The sequence below is a fragment of the Danio aesculapii genome, chromosome 7 (genome assembly GCF_903798145.1).
Source record: "Danio aesculapii chromosome 7, fDanAes4.1, whole genome shotgun sequence".
Taxonomy (NCBI): domain Eukaryota; kingdom Metazoa; phylum Chordata; class Actinopteri; order Cypriniformes; family Danionidae; genus Danio; species Danio aesculapii.
In genome coordinates, this window is record NC_079441.1 from 22,545,940 (window position 1) to 22,572,374 (window position 26,435).

A 26,435-nucleotide genomic window follows, 5' to 3' on the forward strand; every position below is an offset into this window, starting at 1 on the left:
GTGGTTTGGGATCAGTGTTTTCATCAACGGCACAATGGGAGAGTGTTAATTACATTTGAGCCATTGTCAAACTGATCACCGTCTTTCATCATTCAGGAAAGATATTATCAAAGCTTTATACATCTTGAGCTTTTACTCCAACATAATTTAATTCAATTCAAGTGTATTTGGATAGAGCTTTTTACAATATTTTTTGTTTCAAAGCAGCTTTACAAAAGGTGCACACTATTGCATTACAATCAAATTAGGAAAAGTTAAGATTATTACCATAACTTTATTAGTTACTAATAACTAATTAGCTAGTAACTAATAGATTTTAACAGTTAAGGTTTTTACATATAAACTAATAAGTTAATAATATTTAATCTGTAATAACGGATCACTTAAAGACAATTCTGTCACAATTTACTCACACTTCTGTTGTTGTTCCAAACCTGACTGACTTTTTTTTTGGAATAAGTCACAAAAACTGTTTCGTTTTCAACATATTTCAAAGTATTTTCTTTTCTGTTGGACTGAATCTGGTCAGTCATGAGGATTTAGAGTGAGCAGTTGACAGATTGTTCGTGTTTTGATGAACCATACCTTTAAATGCTGTGCTCCTGTGATATTTGTTTGCTTTTCTGGAATATTGCTTATCCCTTTCTTCCTATTTGCCGGTTGGGTCTCTCCCCCTCTTCCCAGAGTTCTCTGTTTTCACTGGTCTCCTCACGCTCTCCTCAGCGTGATCATGTTTTCGAGACACTGGTTCAATCCAGTCTCCACCATTTCCCCCATTTTTTTTCCTCTCCGCCCTCGCTCTGTTTTTCATTCCTATACTCCTCTGTCCCATCTGAGACATCTACTTTTTGCTCCCCTGCGGTCTTTTGGTTTTTGCACGTGTGTGAGGTTCTTTTTTCTGTGTGTGTGTGTGTGTGTGTGTGTCAGTAAATGAACTAATTACCCTGTCATCAAATAAGAAACATAACAGAGTTGTGTTGTGGTTTTTCAACATGTACATGTTCAGTCAAACACTTTAGAATGGGACAGTAACTGTTTCTTCTCTTTCTTCTACTTAAGTGTGTAAGAGGAACAGCACGTTTTCTTGTGCCATATTTCTTGGAATCAGCAACATCTTTTCTCAGAACTGCAGCTTAAGTGTTTCACATTTCATACATTGCCGCAGGCTGCGGCACTTTGACATAACTGAATGGATATGTTAAATGCTTCTAAAATATGATGTGCTGTATGATATATGACATTTAATATATGATATTTTTATTTTGGAGAAAGTGTAATCTCACGTCACTGATGTATTATGATGTCACAGCATAGCATGGTCCATCTTTCAGCCGCAGACCTCAGCTGCAGACCTCATGCGTTATTCATATCCACGTCAGAGATGCTGCTAAAAATATCCCACCACACCGATCGTTATATTCTTTACAACCAGAGCTGATTGTTTGAGGACAGGCACAATGTGCTTTTCTCAACAACCGCAACCAGGCAATTGAAAAGTAACATGCTTGAAAACACTGATTTCAGTACATTGCACCCTAAGGAATGCAGGCCGCTGTTCTTAGATTATGCAAAACTGCTATTTAGTTTAATAAGGTTAGATAATTATTAAAAAAAATTGAAGAAAAATAAGCTTTCAGTAAGTTTTGAATGCGATTTTTCAAAGAGACTTTAAAAAAAGCCAATTGATCACATTCATGAACTATTGATTTGCTGCATTCATGTTGGTTGCATTAATTGGGAGGGGGGCATTAGCATTCTAGAGAGCATTTATGCAGGGTTGGATGGCCTTTTGCTTTCAGAACTGCTTTAATTACTTGTGGTTCAAGATTCAACAAGGTGCTGGAAAAATGTTTTGGTCCATATTGACATTATAGCATCACACGGTTGCAGCTGATTTGTCATCTGCACTGACTACCTGTGTGCCAATGAAAATATTTTCCACATTACTCCACCACCAGCAGATAGATTCATGCTTTCATCATGTTCATTTCACAATCTGACCATATCATGTGAATGAAAGCAAGACTCTGGCAACCTTTTTTTGCTTTACTCCCCATTCTGATGTTTGTCTTCAACTTCTTCCACAGGTTATCTTTGATTGTTTATGACGTTTAACAGTTTAAGTTGCAGCCATAATATTGGTTAATTGGTAAAAACTGGTTAAGCAGAAGTACAATGTACCTAAGTGATTGGTGAGTATAAGTTATAGTTGTTTACCATGGCTACAGTAGCCCCTGCTGGTACATGTTGTTACTACAAACATTAGATTTTTAGTTTAAACCAGTATATATGCGATACTTCAATACCACATTAACGTATGGGACATTAAATCTCAAATATTCTTTATTGTGGTTAAATTACAGTTATCTTTTGTCAATAGATTCTAATTAGAGGACGGGAGTAAAAGTAAGAAGTGGACTACCAAAACCTGCTTAAAGAGATTTTCGTTTAACAAAATTGGATTCTGTTTTTGATGCTCATATTTAATTTTCATAGTTCATATTTGACAAATATGCAGGGACGGGCTGTATTTATGATACATGCATTCCAAATACGTATTTTAAATACAAAATAGAATTTTGTCATTTGTATTTTAAATGGAAATGGCTTAATATTTTGTGTCAAAATACTTGTGTCTTGTATTTTTGTATTTTTAAAATACTGTAAAATACTTTGTAAGAAGTCTATGTGATGACATCATAAAATGTGACCTTTGGTTCTTTCTCAGTTATTGGTCAAGGCTTGAGATCAGATTAGAAAATTGATTCATTTTGAAGTTGAGCAACACTTATATTATGGATGGAATGCATATAAAGTGAGTAACAGACAAATTGCAGGGGTAAATATGAGAGCAAGTCAAAATAAGACAGGAAATTAGACAAACAACATAAAGTCCTACAGTGGCGATACCTACAAAACTGTATTGGCTGTTTCAAATGCCAGTAGCTGATCTGGAGATGCTCTTTATAGTTAATCACGAACTGACATGGTTAATCAGTTTGAAACAAAAATATTTAGTACTACTCCAATCTCCAAACTGGTCAAAAACTCCCAACTCAGGTTTTATGACGGCAAAAACAGAGAGCTATTTTTTTGAGGTATCGTGTTTTATATTGTGTATTGCAAAAAAACATGATTTACGGAAATGACTAAAACTGGAGATTTTAATCGTTTTCAGAAATTGTGATTTTACATTGACTATTGAAGATTTCAGTTGCAAAAAATTGAAACATAAGACTTTTAAGAGATGGAGGCAATTTTCACAATCAAGAAATATTGTACTATATTTCAACTCATTATCTGCATTTAATGTTTTTTTTTACGGTAATTAAAGATATAATCTTTAAGACAGTATTTTTGTATGAAATTTGTACAAAATCTATACTAATATAAAAAAACACAGGGTACATTTTTATGAATACCTTCTCATGTACAGTAGAAGTACATGAGGTGCAGAGAAGTTGACTTAAACCTGCTCAGAGAAAAGATGTTGTTATCAATCATTGTTTACTTCACTAAATCAGTTTAATGGGATTGATCCAATAAGCCTATTGATAGAAAGTTTGCAAAGAAATTTCATGTTCCCTTGTAAATTATTTTGTAGTATTTTCAAAATATAAAATACAGTATTTTATTTTAATACATTTTGTGGCTGCTGTATTTTGTAGTTTATTTTAATACACTTAAAATTGAGGTATTTGGTATTTTATTTTAAAATACATTTTAATGTATTTTTGCCCAACCTTGCAAATATGAACAATAAGCTACAAAACATTCAAAATCCTAGCATCAATTAATGAAGGGCGCACGTACATCTTTTCACCAATAGATGGAGCCTCTAAACTAAACATGAAGTCTTCGTGGGTAATGCAGCCTGTCACCTCGTGGGCCATATCTTAAATTATTATAGCGAGAGGAACTACAATAACAATCATATTTGTGCAAAGTTGTGCTATTTTTATCACAATCTATCACTTACATCTGCAAGTAAATTTGCGTTGACTTACAATTAATAACAAATCCGACAATAAACTAGTCCCTAATGCCCCAAATAGCTTCGAGGAATTTTACCGTTTGCAAATGTGCAAATAAAAAATTAACACGGCAATAAAAAACACAAAGGTTTTTTTATCCTATTTTAAACCTCCATAGATAAGCGAAAATGAAAAAATAAATAAATAAAATTACCTCAGCATTTACTTTCTTCATGTGATTTTAAACCTTTACAAGTTTCTTTCTACTGTTGAACACACAAAACACGATCATTTGATAAACGCTTGTTGATGGTATTGACTTCTATAGCCTGAAAAAGTACGGTAAGACTTAATTTTGATGGTCCCTATTGCACATTTTGTTGACTAAAAGTTGCATTGCAACTACATGCCAATCAATTCTTATTTGAGTATTAGTAGACTGACTGCTTAATATCTGTTGATACTGCTCCTTCAACGCATTTATCTGACTATTAGAAACTTTGCAAGTACATGTCAACTTAAACTAACCCTAACCCTAATTCCAACCTAACAGCGGCCACTTTATTAGAGACACCTTACTAGTACCTGTTTGGACCCCCTTTTGTCTTCAGAACTATCTTAATCGTTCATGGCATAGATTCAACAAGATACGGGATATATTCCTAAGAGATTTTTGGTCCATATCGACATGACAGCATCATGCAGTTGCTGCAGATTTGTCTGCTGCGCATCCATGATGCTAATCTCCCTTTCCACCACATCCTAAAGTTGCTCTATTGGATTGAGTTCTGGTGACTGTGGGCCAAATGAGTGTGAGGCCATTTGAATATAATGAACTTATTGTCATGTTCAAGAAACCAGTCTGATGATTCACGCTTTATGACATGGTGCATCATCCTGCTGGAAGTAGCCATAAGAAGATGGGTACACTGTGGTCAAAAAAGAATGGACATGGTCAGCAGAAATACTCAGGTAGGCTGTGATATTGACTCAATGCTCAATTGGTATTAATGGACCCAAAGTGTGCCAAGAAAATATACCCCACACCATTACACCACCACCAGCCTGAACTGTTGATACAAGGCAGGATGGATCCATGCTTTTATGTTGTTGATGCCAAATTCTGACCCTACCATCCGAATTTCGCAGCAGAAATCAAGACTTATCAGACCAGGCAACGTTTTTCCAATCTTCTATTGTCTAATTTTGGTGAGCCTGTGTGAATTGTAGCCCCAGTGTCCTGTTCTTCTGGCATCAACATGCTCGGTTTGAACTGTAGCAGATCGTCTTGACCATGTCTGCATGCCTAAATGCATTGAGTTGCTGCGATGTGATTGACTGATTAGAAATTTGCATTAATAAGCAATTGGACAGGTGTACCTAATAAAGTGGCCAGTGAGTGTATAATCTAATGACAATTAGTTGGCATGTAACAACAAAATGCATTAATGAGACCATCATAATAAAGTGATACTAAATGGGTAATGGAAACCATTAACCAACATTTAAAAAAATATATTTTGTGTTTAACAGAAACTCGAATAGGTTTTGAACAAGTTGAAGGGTGTGTAAATAATGACATTCATTTGTTGGATAAACTATTGCCTATAACAGCAGTTTTAATAAGTCAACAACTGAATAAGGATCCTTTATTGGCCTATAGAGGGCACTGTTCTACAAAATTTCAAAAAGGTTTTACATAAGACGATTTTGATTTTGCCAAGGAGATAACAATGTGAAAGGGCCTTTTGTATTGCATTTCTGTTGTTTGTAAACTTTTTGTTAAAAAAATGAGGTGCATCAGAACAGGCAAAGGAGTGTTTTTTTAAAAAGTCTGGGTAGTTGATTGTCCAAAGTGCTTGTTGTCGAGAGAAACAAGTTTTGTTTGCTGTGAGTCTAATTTATTCTCAACTTTTAACCAAAAATGGTGAGATGTGTCACTTCTTATCACTTATTCCAATGGTGAATGAGATCATTATTTGTAGATTAATTTACGCTGCTAATTTGCACTAGCTGCTGTCTGCATTTGATCTTAGACACAAAGTCCACAGTTAACACAGTTAATTGAGCACACATAATGCTAAGCATGTTGTTTCAGTCAGGAATCAGTAGCTATACTGCAAATCCCTGTCTGTTTTGTCCAGCTAAACGCCATGACAGCTGGCGTTCTTTACGCGTGCTGTCCATTTGTATTAATTTAAGTTTTAACCTGGCTCAAAACCCTCTGTTATACAGCCAAAACTGTTGCCTGTGGCCAAAACTGTTAAGCATCGAGCCTTTGTTTTGGTTACTGATAAATATCACAAAAGAGAAAGAGGAACGAATAAAAGACAGAGGGGAGGGTCAGATCTTGAGATTTCTCTCCCCAAAAGACCCCCAGGAGAAAACAAGAGGAAGTAATAAAGACCGGATCCTCTTCTTACAAAACACTCTAAATACAACATAGATTTGATTTAAAGCCTGCTAACAGCTTTTCTGCTTGTGAAATGAATAGCGTTGCCTTTGTATCCTTTTAATGCCTGCTTTGTGTACAGCTCCCTCGTTTATTCTCATTATCAGATGGCTATCCTGGTATCTGCCTGGTGCTTTGGTGAGAGTGTTCACCCGAGAACCGACGAGTGCCAGACATATGGATTTGATCAACAGGCCCCGTGCTGATGTTTTCTTTGGGCATGTTGACAGGCCGATAGACAAACGTCTCTCTCTCTCTCTCCCTCACACACACTTATTCCCTCACAAAGGCATTGGCTGACAGACAGTCTGGAGTGCTCCAATGACACACAACCAGACTCGAGCACTCCAGGACAAGCGGAGGAATAAGAAAGAACAAGTAGGGGATAAGGAAGAGAACGGGACAAGAAGAAAAAGAGAGAGACACTCACGCCTCTGACTGCCCCTTTTTTCCTCCTCCACCGCTGCTCTCTTTCCCTTTTCTTTCTCACTCCTTCTCTGAGTCTCACACACACACCCTCTCTCTCATTCTCACCGAACTTTTTTTTTTTTACTGTCTAGCTCTTTTTAAATCATTTTCAGAGAGAGGAGAGACGCATTTGGAGAGTGTCTGAAATGCAGGAGCTCCACAGATGCCTAAGCCCCACACAGAGATAGGAGACTCAGCTTGCTTGGAAACTACAAAAGAAGAGAGACATCAGGAGGACTGCGACTAACTTATATATCTCATAACCACTATTGGATGCTGGTGTTTGCGGCGCTATCATGGTGACACTAAGACTTGCATTGACTTTGAGGTTAACTGTCCTGCTCCTGTACTGGTCAGGCTGTACCTGTTGGCCAAGCCATGCTCAGCAATTCTCCCTACAGTCTTTACGTCAGACATCTCAAGCCCGGCAAAACCTCTCTGAGAGCGCAGAGAGCAAAGTAGAACGACTCGGACAGGTTTTCCGCAAGAACGTACGACTTCTTCGGGAGCGGGGAGGTTGTCTGGATCTGGTCTTCCTTGTTGACGAGTCTTCCAGCGTAGGAGCTTCCAACTTTAAGAGCGAGCTTCGATTCGTCAGGAAGATGCTGTCAGATTTTCCGGTGGCTCCTGAGGCAACACGTGTAGCCCTGGTGACCTTTAGCTCCAAGAGCCATGTGGTTACAAGAGCGGACTACGTGTCTGCACCCAAAGCCCACCAGCACAAGTGCTCGCTCTTCAGCAAAGAGATCCCCTCCATCACCTACAGAGGAGGTGGCACCTACACCAGGGGGGCTTTCCAGCGAGCAGCGGTAAGAGCAGCTGTGTAATCACAATGCTTGGGTCTGTGGATGTGAGAAGGAATGTAACCAGCTGATGAAATTTTGTAGGAAATAACAGAGGAATAGGGTTCAGAGGAAAAAGAGAACCTAGAACCATTTAGAATGAGTTGTTGATGAATGTTGAGACTTTGATTCATGCTTAATATATTTAAGATTTCTCTATTGATCTTTAATGTTCTTAAGCAATTGGACAAATAAATAGCACCTGAATATAAATGCCTGAAGCACATTTTGCAGAAACAGGATGCGAAGTTAAAATGATTGAGAACGGCATCTCCAGATGTCATCTCTAAGTTCACACATGGTTTCCTCGCCACTCTAATCTGAGACAGATAACCACAGGTTATATGACTGTCCATAACAGTGGGTCACACTTTTTAATTTGCTCATATGTGAATGGTAAGCATCCATTGTCCCTTATAACAAAAACATTTTGCAATGTATAAAGGAAGACAGTTTTGTTGTCCTCCAAATTGCAATTACTTGGGAATTCAGGATCTGGAAAAGATTGCAGAGGTGGCGACTTGCATCAAACAAATTATTATTTCTTTTAACAAACTCAGCCTCACTTAACAGCAATGCTAGAAATTGCAGCAAAATGATTTACAGCCTCATCTTGCAGCCTACTGCAGTTTCTACTCCCTTTTTCCGTTGCAAATGGTCATGACGTCCATATTTTCAGACATTTTTCTTGTCCTGAATGACATTTGTGGTTTGAAAAATGGTTCCGCTAACCCAGATCTGCAAATGTATTAAGTTGTTATGGAAGCACAGCAGGAAAGTCCTTTTGTTCATATGCAATTAATTGGCATTGCAGTCAGACTGTAATATTTCATGGCTTTTGGCTCCTTCCGTTCCATCTAAATGGCGTGGCGGTCTGGAAGCGTTTACCAGACACATTTTCAATCTTTCAGAGCTGCAGAGGTCGAAGGCCTTCTCCACAGTTCTCCTCTGGCCAGGCAAAGTGCACAGAGAGGCCAAACCTCTCTGATCAGATCTGCCTTTAAGCAAGAACATCCTCAATTGCCAAGCCTCTAATTCATTTACTCTACTTCATTTGGAGAATGAATTGTTGGACTGGCTCTAAACGCGTTATAGTTTGCTACGGCTGTTAACAGATAAAGACGGCATTGTGTAGTCATACAAACCCAACATGCTAATACCCAGCAGGGTGGTGAAACATTCAGAATAGACTTTTCTAACCCTTTTATTCTAAATTTGGATTGAGATGGCAAACAGGATGCAGCATTCAAACCGAATGACAAAGTAGAATAAGATTGATTTGAAAAGTAATCAAACGGTTTGCTAATCTAACAACGTAAACATTAGTTTTTAACTATGAAGCAAATATTGTCAAGATTCACTTTAAATGTTATTTAGACCAAAAAGGTCAAGATGATGGATAGACAGAAAGGTTAGACAGATGTGTGTGGCCTATTCAGTGAAACTCAAATAATTTTACCCAACACAGACTTTCCACAACACAATAGGCCAATGTTTCTGTTCTTATGTAATCACTCTTAGGTTCTCCCTTTGCTCCTGCTGAGTCTCCGTCTAACCTCAGTGTTTGTCTGCACTTAGTGGGCATCCTAGGTTGCCAGATCCCCAACTCCTTCTCCGTTTGCCAAACCAGAGCACAACTAGCTCTCCATAAAACTTGTTTCCCTCTCATGCTGTCCTTCAGAAAGCTAGCGAATGCTTTCAGTGCTTTCCAAATTTTTAGCCTGCTTTTCTGATCAGCCTCCATTGGGAGTCATTACACCAAAGTCCTTGACCTAATGGATTTAAAATTTCCGATGAATGCATGTCTCTAGTAAGATTCTTCCTTTCTCTAGCAGGGGTTCTATTAAAGAGGGGAATTCTAGACAACCTACTGTACACACACATGTGTCACAAGAATATTTTGATTTTTCCAACTTAAAATAAGACTAATGTCAATTTATCAGTATGGAGGTTTAAAGGGCAAGGATTTTTTTGCAATACTGTTAACACACATCTCTCCCTTTTCATCACTACATGACCCTTTCTCCTACAGTCCTCCATTAGAAATTCCAGAGAATGTTTCTCTAAAGTGCCATTGACCCCTCTGACCTGTTTCCGAAGCCCATGGCAGCAGGAGCGGTACTGTCATCAAGTCTAGACAGATCAACGTGCCCAAATATCCCATATTGTGTCTGCGAAAACATCTGTCAGCAACCTTTAGAATGCGCTGCACAAAAAACAGGCACATAAAGGCAAAGAAACAGAATGAAAGAGCTGGGACAGATGTCGAAAGACACAAATGAGCATTCACTACGAATGCATTACACATTTTTTACCACACTTTATATTGATTCACTATATTAAAGATCACATTTCCTCCCAAAATATAGCTAGTCAGAAAAGATGTGAGTGAATAGGATATTTAAGAGAGTGAGGTGGCTGTACTGTACATAAAATGCCTCTTTTTAGCCTTGCATACACTGACGAAACTCACTTCCTGAGGCTGTATTTGTGTTATTAATTAAGACTGATTAGGGAGATCCTTATGAGAGACAGCCTGTACTCCACGAACCCTGATAAAACAGCCAGGAATGCCTTTAAACCAGCCTGAGAGCCACAGATATGTCTGCAGACAGCCAGATAAGGGCGCTTCGGTCTTTAACTGTCTGACAAGGCAACATGTTTCACAATGTATCAGTCCTAGTTAGAAAATGAATGGCAAATCTGAATGTGTTGGATGAACAAATTGCTTGTAATTGCATGCTTTACCTTAGCTTTAAACATGCCTATGATGAAAATCATAATTTGGGAGCTGTTTGGACACGACTGTGTGTAGTTATAGTGTGTTCACAGTCATATTAGGGTGATATAAAGACAATCAGCCTCTTTTTAAAAAATTTCCAGACGTTAAAATAGGATCCAAATCGATCCAATTTTGAGGCCCACCACAACCCCACCGCGATGTAGTGGTGTGGTTTATCCGCCCACCGATTTGATTGACATCCGCATATTAACGCAAAGTAACTAAAGTAACGCATATAATCATATCAACATGCGTGCAATTTTACCGTCTTTGTCACCACAGCCGCATGTCAGTACAATTATAAAAGAAGACGTTTCAATCCTGGTTTGTGGGAGTTAAATCAATGTCTTTTTTAATGACATTGTGTGTGACTTGTTGCAGAAAGACTTGAATTAACTCCACAATAAATACATCAAATACTCATTGGGAAAGTTCTTACTGTAGGCAGAACCGAGGCAGAAATTGAGGCACACTCTGACAGGCACAGGAAAGGACTAGCATTAAAGGCACAGGCCACAAAAACATCTACATTGTCTTCAGAGCAGAAAAACCTATATTCTGCATTGTATAATAAATAATCTGATGGGTGTTTTGGAGACACAAAATTCTGGAGACACAAAAACACATTCTGGAGACACAAAAAACTTATCTTAAATCTTGAAAAAGGGGTAAAATATCAACACAATGTTTGATACCAATAAAATGAAACATATGAGACTTAAATACATAAGAAAAATGCATAAGAAAGTGATGGAACTACAAAGAGCGACAGCATGAGACAAGAGAAAACATTCTTATTGTCTGGAAGACACATGTGATGGTAAAACGCAATGAATGCAATGTGATGGCATGAGAAAAGCTTCATCTGTTCTTCATCCATCTGTTGTCCAGCGTTGATACTGCAGGCAAACTAGAATACTTCATTCTTAAAAATATATGTTTTTCATTGGCATTGATGGTTCCATGAGAAACTTTTAACATCCATGGAAACTTTTCACAAATGGTTCTTTTTAGTGAAAATGATTTCTTTAGATTTTTTAAATGGCACATATTTTACCCCTTTTACAAGATTTAATATAAGTATTAGGGGTCTCCAGACTGTATCTGTAAAGTTTCAACTCAAAACATCCATCAAATAATTGATTATACGTTTCAGAATGTCGAAATTTTCTGCTCTGAACACAATGGAGCTGTTTTTGTTGCATGTGCCTTTAATGCTAGTTCTCCCTGCCCACTGTTCCCAGGTGCCTGTCAGAGTGTGCCTTAGCTGTGTCAGATAAACAGCACCGTGACAGACATGAAGGTAGCAGATCTCATGTAATGTTTGTGAGAAATACTACAGAAAGTTCATGCACACACACGCAGCGGAGACACATACACACTGCGCGGGTTTAACTTTCCCCTGTTTTTGCACAGCAAATGTGACAGGATACATGTTAATATCCACTGCTGTATGGATATCCGTTATGTTAATGTACAAAATAAACCTGATTTAATGTCCATAACTCAGGATTGAAGCATCTTCTTTTATAATTGCACTGACACGCGGCTGTCGTGATAAAGACAGTAAAATCGCTGTAATTTATTACAAACATGCACGTAAAGAGTTTTAAAACTAGTAAAACTCATTTTTGATCACATTTGATGATAATTGATGATCACAGCAAGCTGAAAAGGTCTAATTATACGCGTTACTACGGAAACATGTTAATACGAGGCTGTCAATCAATTTTGTGGGCGGGGAAACCACACTCTTATGTCACGTTGCGGTGGGCCTCAAAATGGGAGGGATTCGGCTCCTATTTTAACATCAGGAAATTAAAAAGAGGCACTTAATGTCTTTATATCACCCCAATATGACTGTGGACACACTATACCTACACACAGTTCTGTCCAAACAGCTTACAAAAGCTGATTTTCATCATAGGTGCCCTTTAAATAATATTTATGCGCACACAAAAAAGAACTGTTCACTGAAATTTTCTTAGGAGACCTAAAATGGACCTTATATAAGGCATTGCTTTGAAAAAAAGTCTTAACACAATTCTCTATTGGCATTGATGGTTCCATAATGCACCTTTGACATACTGTACATTTAACCTCTTCAATCTACAAATGTTTCTTTTCAAAGTTCTGAAAATGTTTTTAGGTTCTTTTAAGGGCTCAATGTTCTTCTATGCATGGCATGGCTTGGAAGACATCATTTTATAATGTTTATTTTTCTTTGTACAAAGTAGAGAAAAAAAATTTAATTACTAAAATTTTAAAATTACTTTAAAATTTACTCACCAATTAAATATGGCTATGTAATATAGCGACGAGTGGTTCTCAATCAAAAGACCTCAGAAAACTTTAGACCTTAACATGACGTAAACCCAAACCTAAAGTGATTTAAAACAGGACCAAACAAATAAATATATACACAAAAGTTTGGGCTCGTTTTTTTTTCCCATGTTTTTTTTTTCTTTTATGAAAATGATTCTGTTCATCAAGGTGGCATTTATTAAATGTAAAATAAATTGTTAATGTTATTGTAAATATTATTTATTTATTACTTTTTGTATGTTTTTTCCAAATGAAATTATTAGTCCAGTTATTATTGCTTTCAATACTAATACCATTAATAACAATAATATTAATAATAATAATATTAATAATAATAATAATAACAATGATAATTAATATTAGAGTGATTTCTGAATGGTCATGTGACTCTGAAGACTGGAGTAATGAAGCTGAAAATTCAGTGTTAAAATGTCTGGAATAAATGATTAAATTAAATGATAAACTACTTTTGGACAGTTATTTTATAGTGGAATAACATTTCACAATTTTACAATTTGTACTGTATGTTTGATTAAATAAATGCTTCCTTGGTGAGCAGGAGATGCTTATTATAAACATTTAAAGCTCCTACTGACTCCAAACTTTTGACTGATCGTGTATTTGGTAGAAAAATGTTTGTTAACACTACGTGAACTTGAAGAAGTTTTCATAAGACTGTCATGAAACCTCTCATGATTAAAAATGTCTTATTAATGCCCCCTTCAAGTATAGTGTTACCAAATAATTTAATCAGTATCCTTCATTATGATTCAGCACATCACAAGTAGAAAATTCCTCTGCAAGTCTTTGCAAAAATACTGCAATATCATGATGATAAATGGGGGGCCCTCAGGTCAAAAAGGTTGAAAACTATCGTTAGGTTCCACCTGATGATGTCCCGTTTCATGTCATAACCAAACACTCTATAGCTACTTGAATATTAAATCAAAGTATATAATTATAGTCACACATTCATGCTGGGTTACTGTGAAATAATGTCTCGCCTGGACTTTTCACCTCAAGCCAAACCTTTAGTCTCACCTCAGATTATTCCTGTTATTAGCCAACTTTTGACTTCAGAAGTGCCCTTTTCCACACCCTGAGATCTACACACGCAAATGCTGTTTGGAACATTTATATACTGCAAAATGGTTCAACACAGTGATTAGTGGTAACTGGACGCTGGAGTAAGTCAAATATAGAGCAGTGGGAGTGAGTTCGGTCTGACTGCACCACCAGCACTGCACTGCCAAGAAATGTGAGATATTACGAGAAAAAACGAAGACATAATTATACAAAAGTCATAGTTGCTGTTCACTTCAGCTATTCTGATGGCCGCATGTGATGAGGTCATTTCTGTAACAATGTAAGGTCACATTTCTGCTCTGAAGTATGTGAAGATGAAAGCATGCCTTTTCCACCAGCTGCATATACGCTCCACCAAGTGTGTGTAATGTGGAGGCCAAACCTCATCATCCAGAATCACCTGCGACTCCCAGATGTTATTTTTTGTTTTAGGAGACTACTGTGGCTGTGGGATTTAGAAATGGCAGCAGGTGAAGGCTGACACAGTCTCAAATGAAGTGTGCAGATAATTTAGCTGTCATAACATATATATATAGTAAAAAAGTTCATAGGGTCAGTGATTCATTTAGTTAAAAATGGGCCAACAGGCTTCTGAAGTACTGAAGAAACAATAATAAAAATGTGTTGAATTTATTGAGATTGGTTATTTGGCTTTTGATTGATGATGTGCTATCATTTTTCTCAGCCACAGGGGTACCCCAGGGATCTGTTCTTGATCCCCTTCTATTTACTATTTATACCAATTCACTGCCAACCATCATCCAATCACATGGTTTCTCTTTTCATTGCTGATGACATATAGCTCTATCTTTCATTTAATCTGGATGACCCAACGTTAGCTGCAAGGCACTCACCCTGCCTAAAGGATATCTCAGCTTGGATGAAAAACCATCACCTACAGCTTAATCTGGCAAAAAAAAAATTATTGAGATCAATTATATATGACTTTTGATTCATGATGTGATATCATTTTCCTCTCTAAATGTGAGCTTTGCTGACCCAAAATAAGCTGTCACAGATTATGAAACAGAATTTTAGCCATCGCTAAAATGGATATTTGGAAAGTTTCCACCTCTACACTATTACCTGATATGTTATTTGTGCAGGCAACTTGTGAAATATAGTTTTTTAAAGTAATAATAATGACGGTGTCATGTTGTTGCATGTGTCCTCATGAAATCGTTTATGACTGGCCTTACCAATCAAAATGCTGGATTGTTTAAATGCACTCAAGGGACTTTACTTTGGACTCTTGCTTACTCCAAGCGCCGTTTATATCAAAGTTGATATTTAGCCACATTATGTTGGTGTTTCGCAACATCTAATTTTTTACGAGGTTGGTTGTTAGCTCAATGCTCAACCCCACAACCTGGAGGACCAGGACATACAGTACAGACAATTTATCTTACCCAATTCACCTATAGCGCATGTCTTTGGACTTGTGCAGGAAACTGGAGCACCCTGAGGAAACCCACATGAACACATTGAGAACATGTAAACTCCACACTGAAATGGCAACTGACCCAGTCGGGGTTCGAACCAGCGACCTTCTTGTTGTGAGGCGACAGTGCTACCCACTGTGCTACCAGGCCGCCCACTTATACACATAAAATGTTGTTGCCGTGATTGTTGCACTGATACAACGCAATTATCTGTCAAGCTGCACAGATGCCAAATTTCATGTAGATGATGGGTCATAACGCTGTATGTCTTGGTGATTCATAAAATGTAAATCAACAACCACGGCCACTTTGAGAGTCAAAAAACATATACAGGCAGCACAATAAAATTTATATAAAGTTTATTTATAAACTAATTTTGAGAGGATCATATGCTTATGATTGACCACAGCTAGTCCCGCATTAGCTAATGCATGATTCACCAATCAGATGATTCCTAAATCACTATAAATAGCCAGAGTTTCTTACCTCAGTTACCTTCGTTTTGAAGAATCCCCCTTCCATCCCATACTCCCCCTCCCTTTTCCTTGATAAGGCGACACGGTGGCCCAGTGGTTAGCACTGTTGCCTTAAAGCAAGAATGTCACTGGTCCAAGTCTCTAACAGGCCAGTCGACGTTTCTGTGCAGAAATGTTCTCCCGTGCTTGCGTGGGTTTCCCCTGGGTTCTCTGGTTTTCTTCCACAGTCCAAAAACTTGCGACATAGGTGATTTGACCAAACCATATTAGCACCATAGATGAGCTCTTAATAAGCAGTATGTCATAGCAATCCCTAATTTGTCATTAGCCATGAATAAACAGGGTAGTTCTCGAGACCTACCTGAGCTCAAAATCTCCTCTAGCTGGGATAGCATGCCAAACATGCTTTATTATCAATCATCAGCTAAGTGTAAACTCTTGAAATACCCAGTAACTCCTGACACAGGTCTTATAAAGCAACACAATCAGTTAGTTAAAGAAATGAAACATTATTATATACATTTTTCTTTTATAATAAATGACTTCCTCAGACAAAATGCAGTAAACACAATCATAACTCACTTTTGGAAGTTTGAAAATCTCTTTGAGAGTGTAGCCACTCCAGTTTTGTGAGGTAAAATAATACCAAACCACTTTGATGATAGACTTTAGCTAAGGGTTTTTGGAATGAGCAAAACAACATTCAGATGCAATTTGGTCAGTCTGCAGCTTTGTCCATTAATCCCGTCCAATTGCTTCCGCCAGTTCTGACAAGCTTTTTTTTTTGTTGTCACATGATTTGTCACATGAACAAAATCATGTTACTTTTTTGATGCACATGCTGTCATTTATTCTGTAATTTTGTTTCCGTGGTAGTTTGTGCACATTTTTTGTTCTGGAATAAAAGGTTTTTCTTATTCAGTTGTGCACATTTTCAAAATTCATGCGCATCTTGGTGTTTCCATTAAGAATTTTTTGTTGTGATGGACCAAAACACTTAAAAAATGGACATAAACATTATTTTAAAAAACATTCTTAATTGTAAGAGGTAATATTATTCTAGAAATATTTTTCTCACAAAGGTTAAGAATTACTACTGTCTAATTCCTGAGGTAGGACCTTTTAATAATGGCCCTATGTAAAGGTGCCGAATCTGTGTCCACACTATGATATGAAGGCTTGTAATTGGCAGCTCTTTACAGGCTTCACTTAAAATACCACACAGCCAAGGTCGCAGTTGTGCCCTTTGGTGTTCAAGGCTAAAAGCACAAAACAGTTAGGTTTCACCCACAACTCTCTAAGTACCACTTAGTGTGTATTTGGTTTGCGTATCTGGAGTCGTTCATGTATGTGCTTGTGTACACATATGTTTTGAGGGGGAAGGGTAGGATGTACCATAGAGGAGAAGCTACGGAAGTGTTGAAATGGATAACAGGTCAGCTTGTCAACAGCAATGCACGGTCTGTTCTCACTGAAAATAGATGCCTCACTTTCCCCTTGTGCTATTACTGTGCACATTACTGACCCGTGAGCTTCCTAGGTCTGGAAAAGATGTTACCAACGGGCTGTTGCAAGTATCTAGATATTTCAGCAACTACTTCAATAACGCTTTTGAAGATAAGAATTAAAGTTAGCAGTTTTGAAATGCATCACAACATGCGCAGAATTTGCCATTGGCTGCACCTAAATCTGCTTGGCACACTTTAATGAACACCAAAAAAATCAGGAAAGAATTTGAACAATTTTAGCTTCAGGTTTTCCCCAAGTGTAATAATGATCATGACAGGAAAGCAATTTTTATGAAAAACACATGTCTCACACAATTATACACAGTGGAGTTACATAATATCAAAATATGCAGCGCTGTTATTCACAGGCAACCATGTAGTTATAGATATTCTCTATTATAATTTAAGCATTCATTTCAACCTACCTACTCTCTCTGGCAAGGCTTTTGAAGGCTTTACTTAACGGTTGGAGGGCTTCCACTGTTAGATTTCAATCAAAAGCCAAAAAGAACATGCAGTCCAAATTTTACGGGCCATTTATTTATACAAAAAACAATTCATATGACTAATTCAGATACTTTGTTTTCTAAAAAGATTTCAGTGCCAGTGTACAGCGCCGATTCCACATCTTCTACAACTCCAGACTGTCCTCTCAGTCGAGATCAATGATATCACTGCTTCTAAGCCAGGTGTTTTCAATCAGGTCCAGCTGGAGCGGATTGAAGAACACTGACACTCTTCTCCTTTTGGACCCTTGGGGGAATTTTTCTTTTTTTTAAACTAAACTGAACATCGGGGAAGCCCAGAACAGAGGCATGATCACTATAATAGAGAGGGGAGATTAGAGTTTAACTGTCAGAAGACGCTCCTGCTTAGCTTCAGGGCAGAAAATATCTGATGCTCAAACCACAGGTCTGGTTTAACAGAGATAGGGAGATGTCAGTGATGCACAGCAGATTAAACAGGAGACTGAGTCCACGTTTTAAATTTACTTGTGAGGAGATTGGTTTGGTTTTTGAATGTAGTATATATAATAGACGTCTTAACATAGGCAGCTTTGTTAAAACAAGACTGAATGTAATAAAAGTTAAACGTAGAAGGCTAGGCTAAAACAAGACTAAGCTTGGGCTGTCAGTAAAAATAACAGACATCTAAGAATAGTACAAAACTAGACTATTCATCAAATATACGGGAATGAATGAATGACTACTCATATAAAGTCTGTCTGTATTTGATGACTGGTCTATTTTAGAGCTATTCTTAGATGTCTATTAGATTTTTACTGACAGTCCAAGTTTAGCCTTGTTTTAGCCTAGCCGTCTACGTTTAGCTGTCTATTAGACATCTAATAAACACCAAATCGCTTGGTGGAAACAAAACTACGGGGTAAGACAGGTTTTTATGGTGGCATGAGGATAGCTACATTAGCTCTCTTTTAGCTAAAATGAACCTATCTACCATTTCAGTTGAAAAGAAAAGACTTTAAACAAGAAGTCTACACAATTAGTTAAAATATTATTTGACAACTGAATGGTGATTATTTTGCACTTCTATGTTTCAGAGTACATCTGTTTGCGCATGAGTGTATGTGTGTGTGAGCATCAGGCACTGTGAGATGAAAGCTCATTTATACATTGGACATGTAAACAACATTAATATGTGATTTTCACTACAGGAGTCTTTAAATATACAGTGGGTAACACTTCAAAAGGACCATTACCGTTGTATGTTGTGCCGCCGCAGCACTAAGGTATTAAGAACGTGTTTAGCTTTAACAGCAGTTTGCGACTATGCCGCCAGGGGGCACAACGGGACATGATGTGAACGAACAGAAATATAAAGTAGCTGTAAATACCCTGCTGCTTGTAAATAAAGATGAAATAATGAAACAAAGCATTATAATTTTAGCCTGAATGTAAAGAGATGTACTGTGTTTGTTATTTTTAAAGTGACAGAACTAAGACAGTCAGTAAATAAGCTTTTTCGTTCATGTTTTCATTTACATTTTCTTTATTACTTTTATCATATTTTTTGTCCTAATTATTGTACATAAATGAAAAATTCAATAGGCCTAAATAATTATTTATTTAAAGACATTACCGGAGAAACGGCCAGGCGCATGGTCTAAAGGGCTCTTCATCAAAAACATCTCAAGCAGATCACTAAAATTGTAATAAAGATAATTTTGCCACAGGACATAAATTACCTACTATAATAAAATTTAAGCCACAGCCATATCACCCTGCAGCCCAAGAGCAGTTACTCACTGAAGCTAAGCAGGGCTGAGCCTGGTCAGTACCTGGATGGGAGATCACATGGGAAAGCTAGATTGCTGTTGGTGTTAGTGAGGCCAGCAGGGGGTGCTCATCCTACAATCTGTGTAAGTCCTAATGCCCCAGTAAAGTGGAGGGAACACTATACTGTCAGTGGGGGCCGTCTTCGGATGAGAAGTTAAAGCGAGGTCCTGACTTTCTGTGGTCATTAAAAATCCCATGGCACTTCTCGTAAAGAGTAGTGGTGTAACCCCGGTGTCCTGGTCAAATCCCCTTCATCAGCCCTTATCCATCATTGGAATGTTTTCATAAAATTTTTAAAGAGATTCAGTTTGAGTGTGTTTTTAGAAGGGAAATTAAAAAGTGGTTGTTTTACAGTTGAAGTTGAGGATTTTGTTGTGCTGAGTTGCTGAGCTGATGATGTTTGCACTTTATTTATGATTTGTTCGTTCATTTTTTAAGAATATTGAGGACCACAATGGAAATAAGCCTGTGGCTTTTTTGTGTGTTTTATCCTCGACAGTTTTTAAAATATGTATGAATTAGTCTAACTGGACTTGTTTGTATATTTTTGTTAAAATTGTCAAATAAAATCAATCAATCATGGCCTCCCAATCATCCCCATCCACCGAATTGGCTCCGTTACTGTCTTTCCACTCCACCAACGGCTGGTGTGTGGTAAGCGCACTGGTACCGTTGTCCTGTGGCTGCCATCGCATCATCCAAGTGGATGCTGCACACTGGTGGTGGTGTGGAGCAACCCCACTCATGATTGTGAAGTGCTTTGGGTGTATGGCACATTTCTGTAGCGCTTTTAGAGTGTAGACTGTGCAGCTTAAATTCAGTTTATTTCAGTTCAGCGTGGTTAAGTTTCACTGCTGGAAGTCCAAACACTGAAGAGCAAATCCATTGATACGCAGCTCCTCAAGTCTCAATCCAAGCAAGCCAGTGGCGAGGAACAAACTTCACCAATTGACGAAAAAAAAATAAATCCTCAAGAGAAGCCAGGTTCAGTTGGGCATGACCATCAATCCACTCCACAGTCAAAAATAAAAGATAGCAATAATATCCCAGACCTCCAGTCACCAATTTGTGTCTTAAAGCAATTCTGTCCTAATTTACTGGTGGCTTGTGGCTTTTACAGTATGTATACTATCTCTTGTCATCAGTAAGAGATTTTGGTTTCACAAGCATTTTCTCATATCATTCAAATTTGCTTTCAATTACATTCTGTCACACATCATAAAATAAAACTGCAAAGTTTTTGTTTCTCTCTCTCTCCGCTGGCATAAAACTCCAAAATAACAGAAATCTAATTTAACAGACTAAATCCAGACAATTTTAGCTATTGCATTTTTTTTCTTGTATTAAGCTCTCCTCTGGTCACACACTTCACATTGTGGTAAAATGGGAGTACAGATTTCAGATTGGCCTTATTAAAGTCTCCTGCGAATATATGAACACCATCATGGTGGGCTGCTTCATGATTACTGGAGTGAGGGCTACTATTTATTTATCATCTTACATTTATCTAGTATATATCTCTTGTTCTACCTCAGAACTGTTTACTTCACCTCACCTAACCCCCCTCTCATCCCCGATTTTGCACTACTGTTTATCATCTTGAGTTATTTGTACTGTAACTTGTTGTTTAGTGTGATTTGTATTAAAAGGAGATATTTACATATTTGCACTTAGTATATAATGTACATTGTATATGTGTACAGGGACAATAAAAAGCATTCTATTCTATAATATTCTACACTATCAGAAATAAAGGTATGAGAGCTGTCATTGAGCCTTTTCAAAACATACACTTTTTTTTTTACCTAAAGGGTCCATATTGGTACTTAAAAAGTACAATAGTATACCTTTTGAATTTTTGGGGGTACGAATATGTACCTTTAAGGTCCCAATATAAAGCCTTTATGTAGAAAAATGACATTTGAAAAGGTACCACCCAATGACAGCTCTTGTACCTTTATTTATTGCTGGCAGAAGTAAAAAGACCACAAAGACCAAACTTGTCCTTGTGTTACATGAAATATTATCAAGGTCTTCCTCTCATTTAAAATCTTTTTCTCTGCCATCTCACTGTCCTCGACTTGATGTATGGTGTTTTGACAGGAACCAGCTAACCATATTCCACAAGCACTCAGTCCCGGCGTTTTATCCAGACCAATTACGCTTCCTTTCCTCAAACTCCATCCATCCAAGCACACTTGCACACCGTTGTCCAATCACTCCACAGACAGAGAGCACTGTAATAAGGATCTAGGGACTTCCGACCCCATCTATTAGCCCAACACTCTCTGCTCTTGTCCTTATAAATGAGGTGTAGCTGGCCGAGTGTGTCCGACATGTTGAGCAAATGAAATCGATAGTAATCACTCAAGAAGAAAATACTAGCACACAGTGGGAGGCAAATAAATTTCAGGCATGCAGCAGGAGTCTCCCACGTGCAAAATCAACTATATTTTCTATCTAGAGTTTCAACAGCTCAGCTTTGGAGAGCAAAATGTTTACCCTCAAATGTTTTCTAACAGGATTTATAGCAGACTTGGGGGAAAATATCTAGTAATTGCACAGTGAGCGGAATTCTCATGCACGGGACTATAGCTTCAACTGGCTTGTAACCATCTAGTGGGCTTGTTTTAGCTGTTTAGGTTCATGTTGCTGATGTGCTTTGCCACTGAAAGCATAACATGTCAAAACAGCTCCGACCTCCGAGCAAGCAAATGAATGCACTCTGGTCACATGTTTACTCCATTCTGGAATGCTTCAGATGGAGATATCTCCTCAATAACTCTAAGCAAATCTTCACAAGTGAGTTTTTAATTTTGTCCTGCTTTGATCTCAGCTATCTGTAACACCATTTGCATTTAAAGGGATAGCTCACCCAAAGCTGAAAATTCTGTCCCTTCACTTGTCGCAAACCTTACTTTTTCTGCTGAACGCGAAATGAGTTATTTTAAAAAAAAGGTTAGAAACACTTCCATAGTATTTATTTTTTCTTCTACACTGAAAATAAATAAAAATATATATTACTAGCCACTCGCCATTTTCACTAGCCACAATTTTGTTGTTATGAAAATATATTTTATATACACATATATATATATATACATAATTATATATATATATATATATATATGTATATATATATATATATATATATATATACACACACACACACACACACACACATATATATATATATATATATATATATATATATATATATATATATATATATATATATATATATATATATATATACACACACACACACACACACACACCACACACACGCACACGCACACACACACACACACACACACACACACACATATATATATATATATATATATATATATATATATATATATATATATATATATATATATATATATATATATATATATATATATCCAATAACAAAATTGTGGCTAGTGAAAATGGCGAGTGGCTAGTAATAGTATTGGAAGTCTGCTAGCCTTAGTGGCTTGTGATCAAAAAATGTAATGTCAAGCTCTCTCTCTATATATATATCTGTTAATTAGGAGTTTTGCTATATTTTGTAATTTATTTATTTATTTATTTATTTATTCAATTATTCGTTTATTTTGTTTATTTATTTTATTTTGTGCTTTTGAATTGCATTATGGAACCTTGATCTTTCTTCCAACCACTTTTAACCTTGAACATTTTTAAAAAAGTGACTTTAATTAACATCTTTAATAGTTTAAAGTGATCTATTGTTCCGGTTGATATTATATATTACAATACAAAAACCTTGTGATATACTGCCAGTACATGTTCTGTTATTTTACAGATTTATTTCTCTCTATATTATTTCTTATACATTATATTTTTCAATATTATTACTACAATGTCAATAAAAGTCACTTTGTTAAACTGTAGAGTTGTTTTCAACATCAAAAGTCGACAGATCAATATCCCATAATGCAATTTACAACCGTCAATAAATGGAAAACACTTGTGAATCACAAAATACAGATGTTTTTTATTAACAGATATTTTTACAGTGTATGGATGTCAATTATTGGTTTCTAAAAAATTAAATATCTTATTTTGTGTTTAACAAAAAGAAAAATCATACAGGTTTAAATCCACTTGAGGCTGAGCTGAGCGAATTTTCAATTTTGGCTAAATTATCGCTTTAAGAAAAACACCAAAAGCACTGTGTGTGCTTTTCTTAATGATTTCTGACCTTACTTCAGCTTTATGACATGGTAAGTTGTCTGAGTGGTCTGGAAACAGAATACCCTGGTGTGATGATAATGGTCCACTGAGCATGCCCATTAACCCAATACAGGAACTGAATAGAGGATTATGTCTACACCGGCAGCTGGAAAAGGCTCGCTGATTAAAGAGAGTGGGATTCTGTGCAGACATGCTGACCCACAACATGGACACCTGAGTCCGAAAGCTTCAGCAGCTGACTTGTTTCTTTAGTGCCCTTGTAGCCAATGACTGGAGGTTGCATTTGGAGAGTCAGATGCAAAAACTTCTAAGTGCTGTCTGAAATTTTCTTCTAAAATTGTCATTTGTCTAAGACTCCTAATTTCAATAACTCCTAGGTTCAATAATTTCACTTTTATGCCAAAGAAAAGGTTATTTTCATTGTCTTTAAAGACCTATTTTACTCCTTTTACAAGATGTAAGATAAGCCTTTGGCATCTCCAGAATGTGTCTGTTAAGTTTCAGCTCAAAATACCCATCAGATTATGTATTATAGCCTCCAGAATTTGCACATTTTGCTGTCTGAGTATACTGTAGCTGTTTTTGTAGTTTGTGGCTTTAAATTAAATCTTCCCGCCCACCGTTTCCACATGCGTGTCTGCTACTCATCATGTATTACATCAGATAAACAGCAGTCAGTGATAGAGACAGCTGAAATGCAGCTCATTAATTAAAAATACCAAGTAAGTTTATTTCATGTATTTATGGTGGAGTCTATTCAAGCCTTTCTGAAATGATGAGTCTCACACAAATGCTATTTGCAGTACACACACACACACACACACAAACACACACGTGTGTGCATTTACTGACACCATGCAGCTGTAGTGATTATAGCGGTTAATAATTACATAACGATTTTCTGTCTTTATTACAAACATGCTCTGTTTTAAAAACGTTTACTCTAATAAAACTTAGAAAAATCACAGAGAGTTGTAACAAATATTTGAATCCCAGTTTTATTTGCAAAAAATGTTCTGTGGACGTGTATAGATGTTATTATAGAAACAAGGCACGCCAATTAATTTGGTGGGTGGGGAAAACCACACACCATGTCTGTGGTGGGCCTCAAAATGGGAGGGATTTGGGTCCTATTTCAGCGTCAGGAAATTAAAAAAAAAGAGACTTGTGTTTCTATTACTCCAATATGAAAGTGGACACACTATACCTACACACAGATCTGTCCAAACAGCTTACAAAAGTATATTTTCATCATAGGTGCCCTTTATAGTTTAATAAATGGACATAAACATAGGAGGCTGAGTAAAAGGCTAATTTTAAAAGAAATTTCAGACAGCACTTACAGGGTTTTTGCATCTGAACTCTTCATTTGTGCATGATGATATCTCACAAAACAGACTTCTATAGCCGGATGAACATTTAATGATCTTAAAAAACTAGAAATAGATATAGAAAATATTTTATCACTAACACGATCTTTTTAGTTGGTCAATGGCACTATAAACTATTGACCTGTCTTATTTCGGTTGCAATAAAATAGCAATGTGCCAACAATGGACCTAAAACCCACCTTCTTTTCAGTCCATCATGCCCATAGGCACACAAATAGATGCAAATGCATTTGCTTATTGAACAACATGACACAGGACATGAAAAAATACCTACTTTGGACTGAAAATAGCAACAAAAAAAACAACAAAAAAAAAAACCCTTGTATTTACACCTGGTGATGCATTGCACCAGAAAATGCACAACCAGTCACAAATTTGAGATGCAATCATTATTTCAAGGCCAACTGTCACTGAATTAAAAGCACAGAATTTGGGATATCATGGGACCAAGATTGACAGGCCAAGAGTATGGTGACGACAATTCAGATTTCTTTAATCACATAATTATACGTTTATAACTCACTGTTGAAATATATATATTTAAAGGTGGCTATTGACCTTATTCTGCAATGTGGAAGTTTGCTCGTTTTTAAAGTTGCTTTTGAAGTTCTGATTCAGTTGCTTATGGGAGAAATAACTACGAATAATAAACGGTCAAATATGGCAGAAAACAGTCCAGCTAGTTGCTCTACAAACAAATGTGTTCATGACTATACAAAAAAGGTAGAATAATATAATATCAGTTTGTGACATCAAGCAGCATAACGAGCTGTTTTAACGTGTAATAATCAAAGGAAGGGAATAAGATCGGAAGTCTTGGGCCAAAAAGATTCCAATGGCTCTGCCCGCTCGTACATGAAGAATAAGGTCAATAATAAAAACATTTTTAAGACTTTTCAATAAATGAGACACTATTAGTAGTAAATTGAATAAACAATGGGGAATATGTAAATTGTGACAGAATATTACAAGAGTAGTTATCACTGATTCTGCTATTTTCCTGTCACAATAGTCTAATAGCCCTCAGCAATGAAAAAGTGATGTATGGACAAAACATGATTTCTGTCAAAACACCTTTAAGATTTGAAATGTTTTAAGACCAGGATATCACCGGCAGATACATACTCTTCCAAAAAGTCTCTGGATATTGTCTTATCACTGACAGCAGAGACTCAGAGGCTGCTGGGGC

General features: G+C 36.9%; 1 protein-coding gene across 2 annotated transcripts in view; it reads left to right on the plus strand.

Annotated features, from left to right (window-relative positions):
• Window positions 1–6,751: 6,751 nt before the first annotated feature.
• svep1 (sushi, von Willebrand factor type A, EGF and pentraxin domain containing 1) overlaps window positions 6,752–26,435 on the plus strand; it is a 111,699-nt gene continuing 92,015 nt past the window's right edge. For both annotated transcript variants that reach the window (XM_056461305.1, XM_056461306.1), the window contains exon 1: window positions 6,752–7,703. In XM_056461305.1, the coding sequence (XP_056317280.1) occupies window positions 7,191–7,703 (513 nt within the window). In that variant the 5' untranslated portion in view covers window positions 6,752–7,190. The remainder of the gene's footprint in view (window positions 7,704–26,435) is intronic.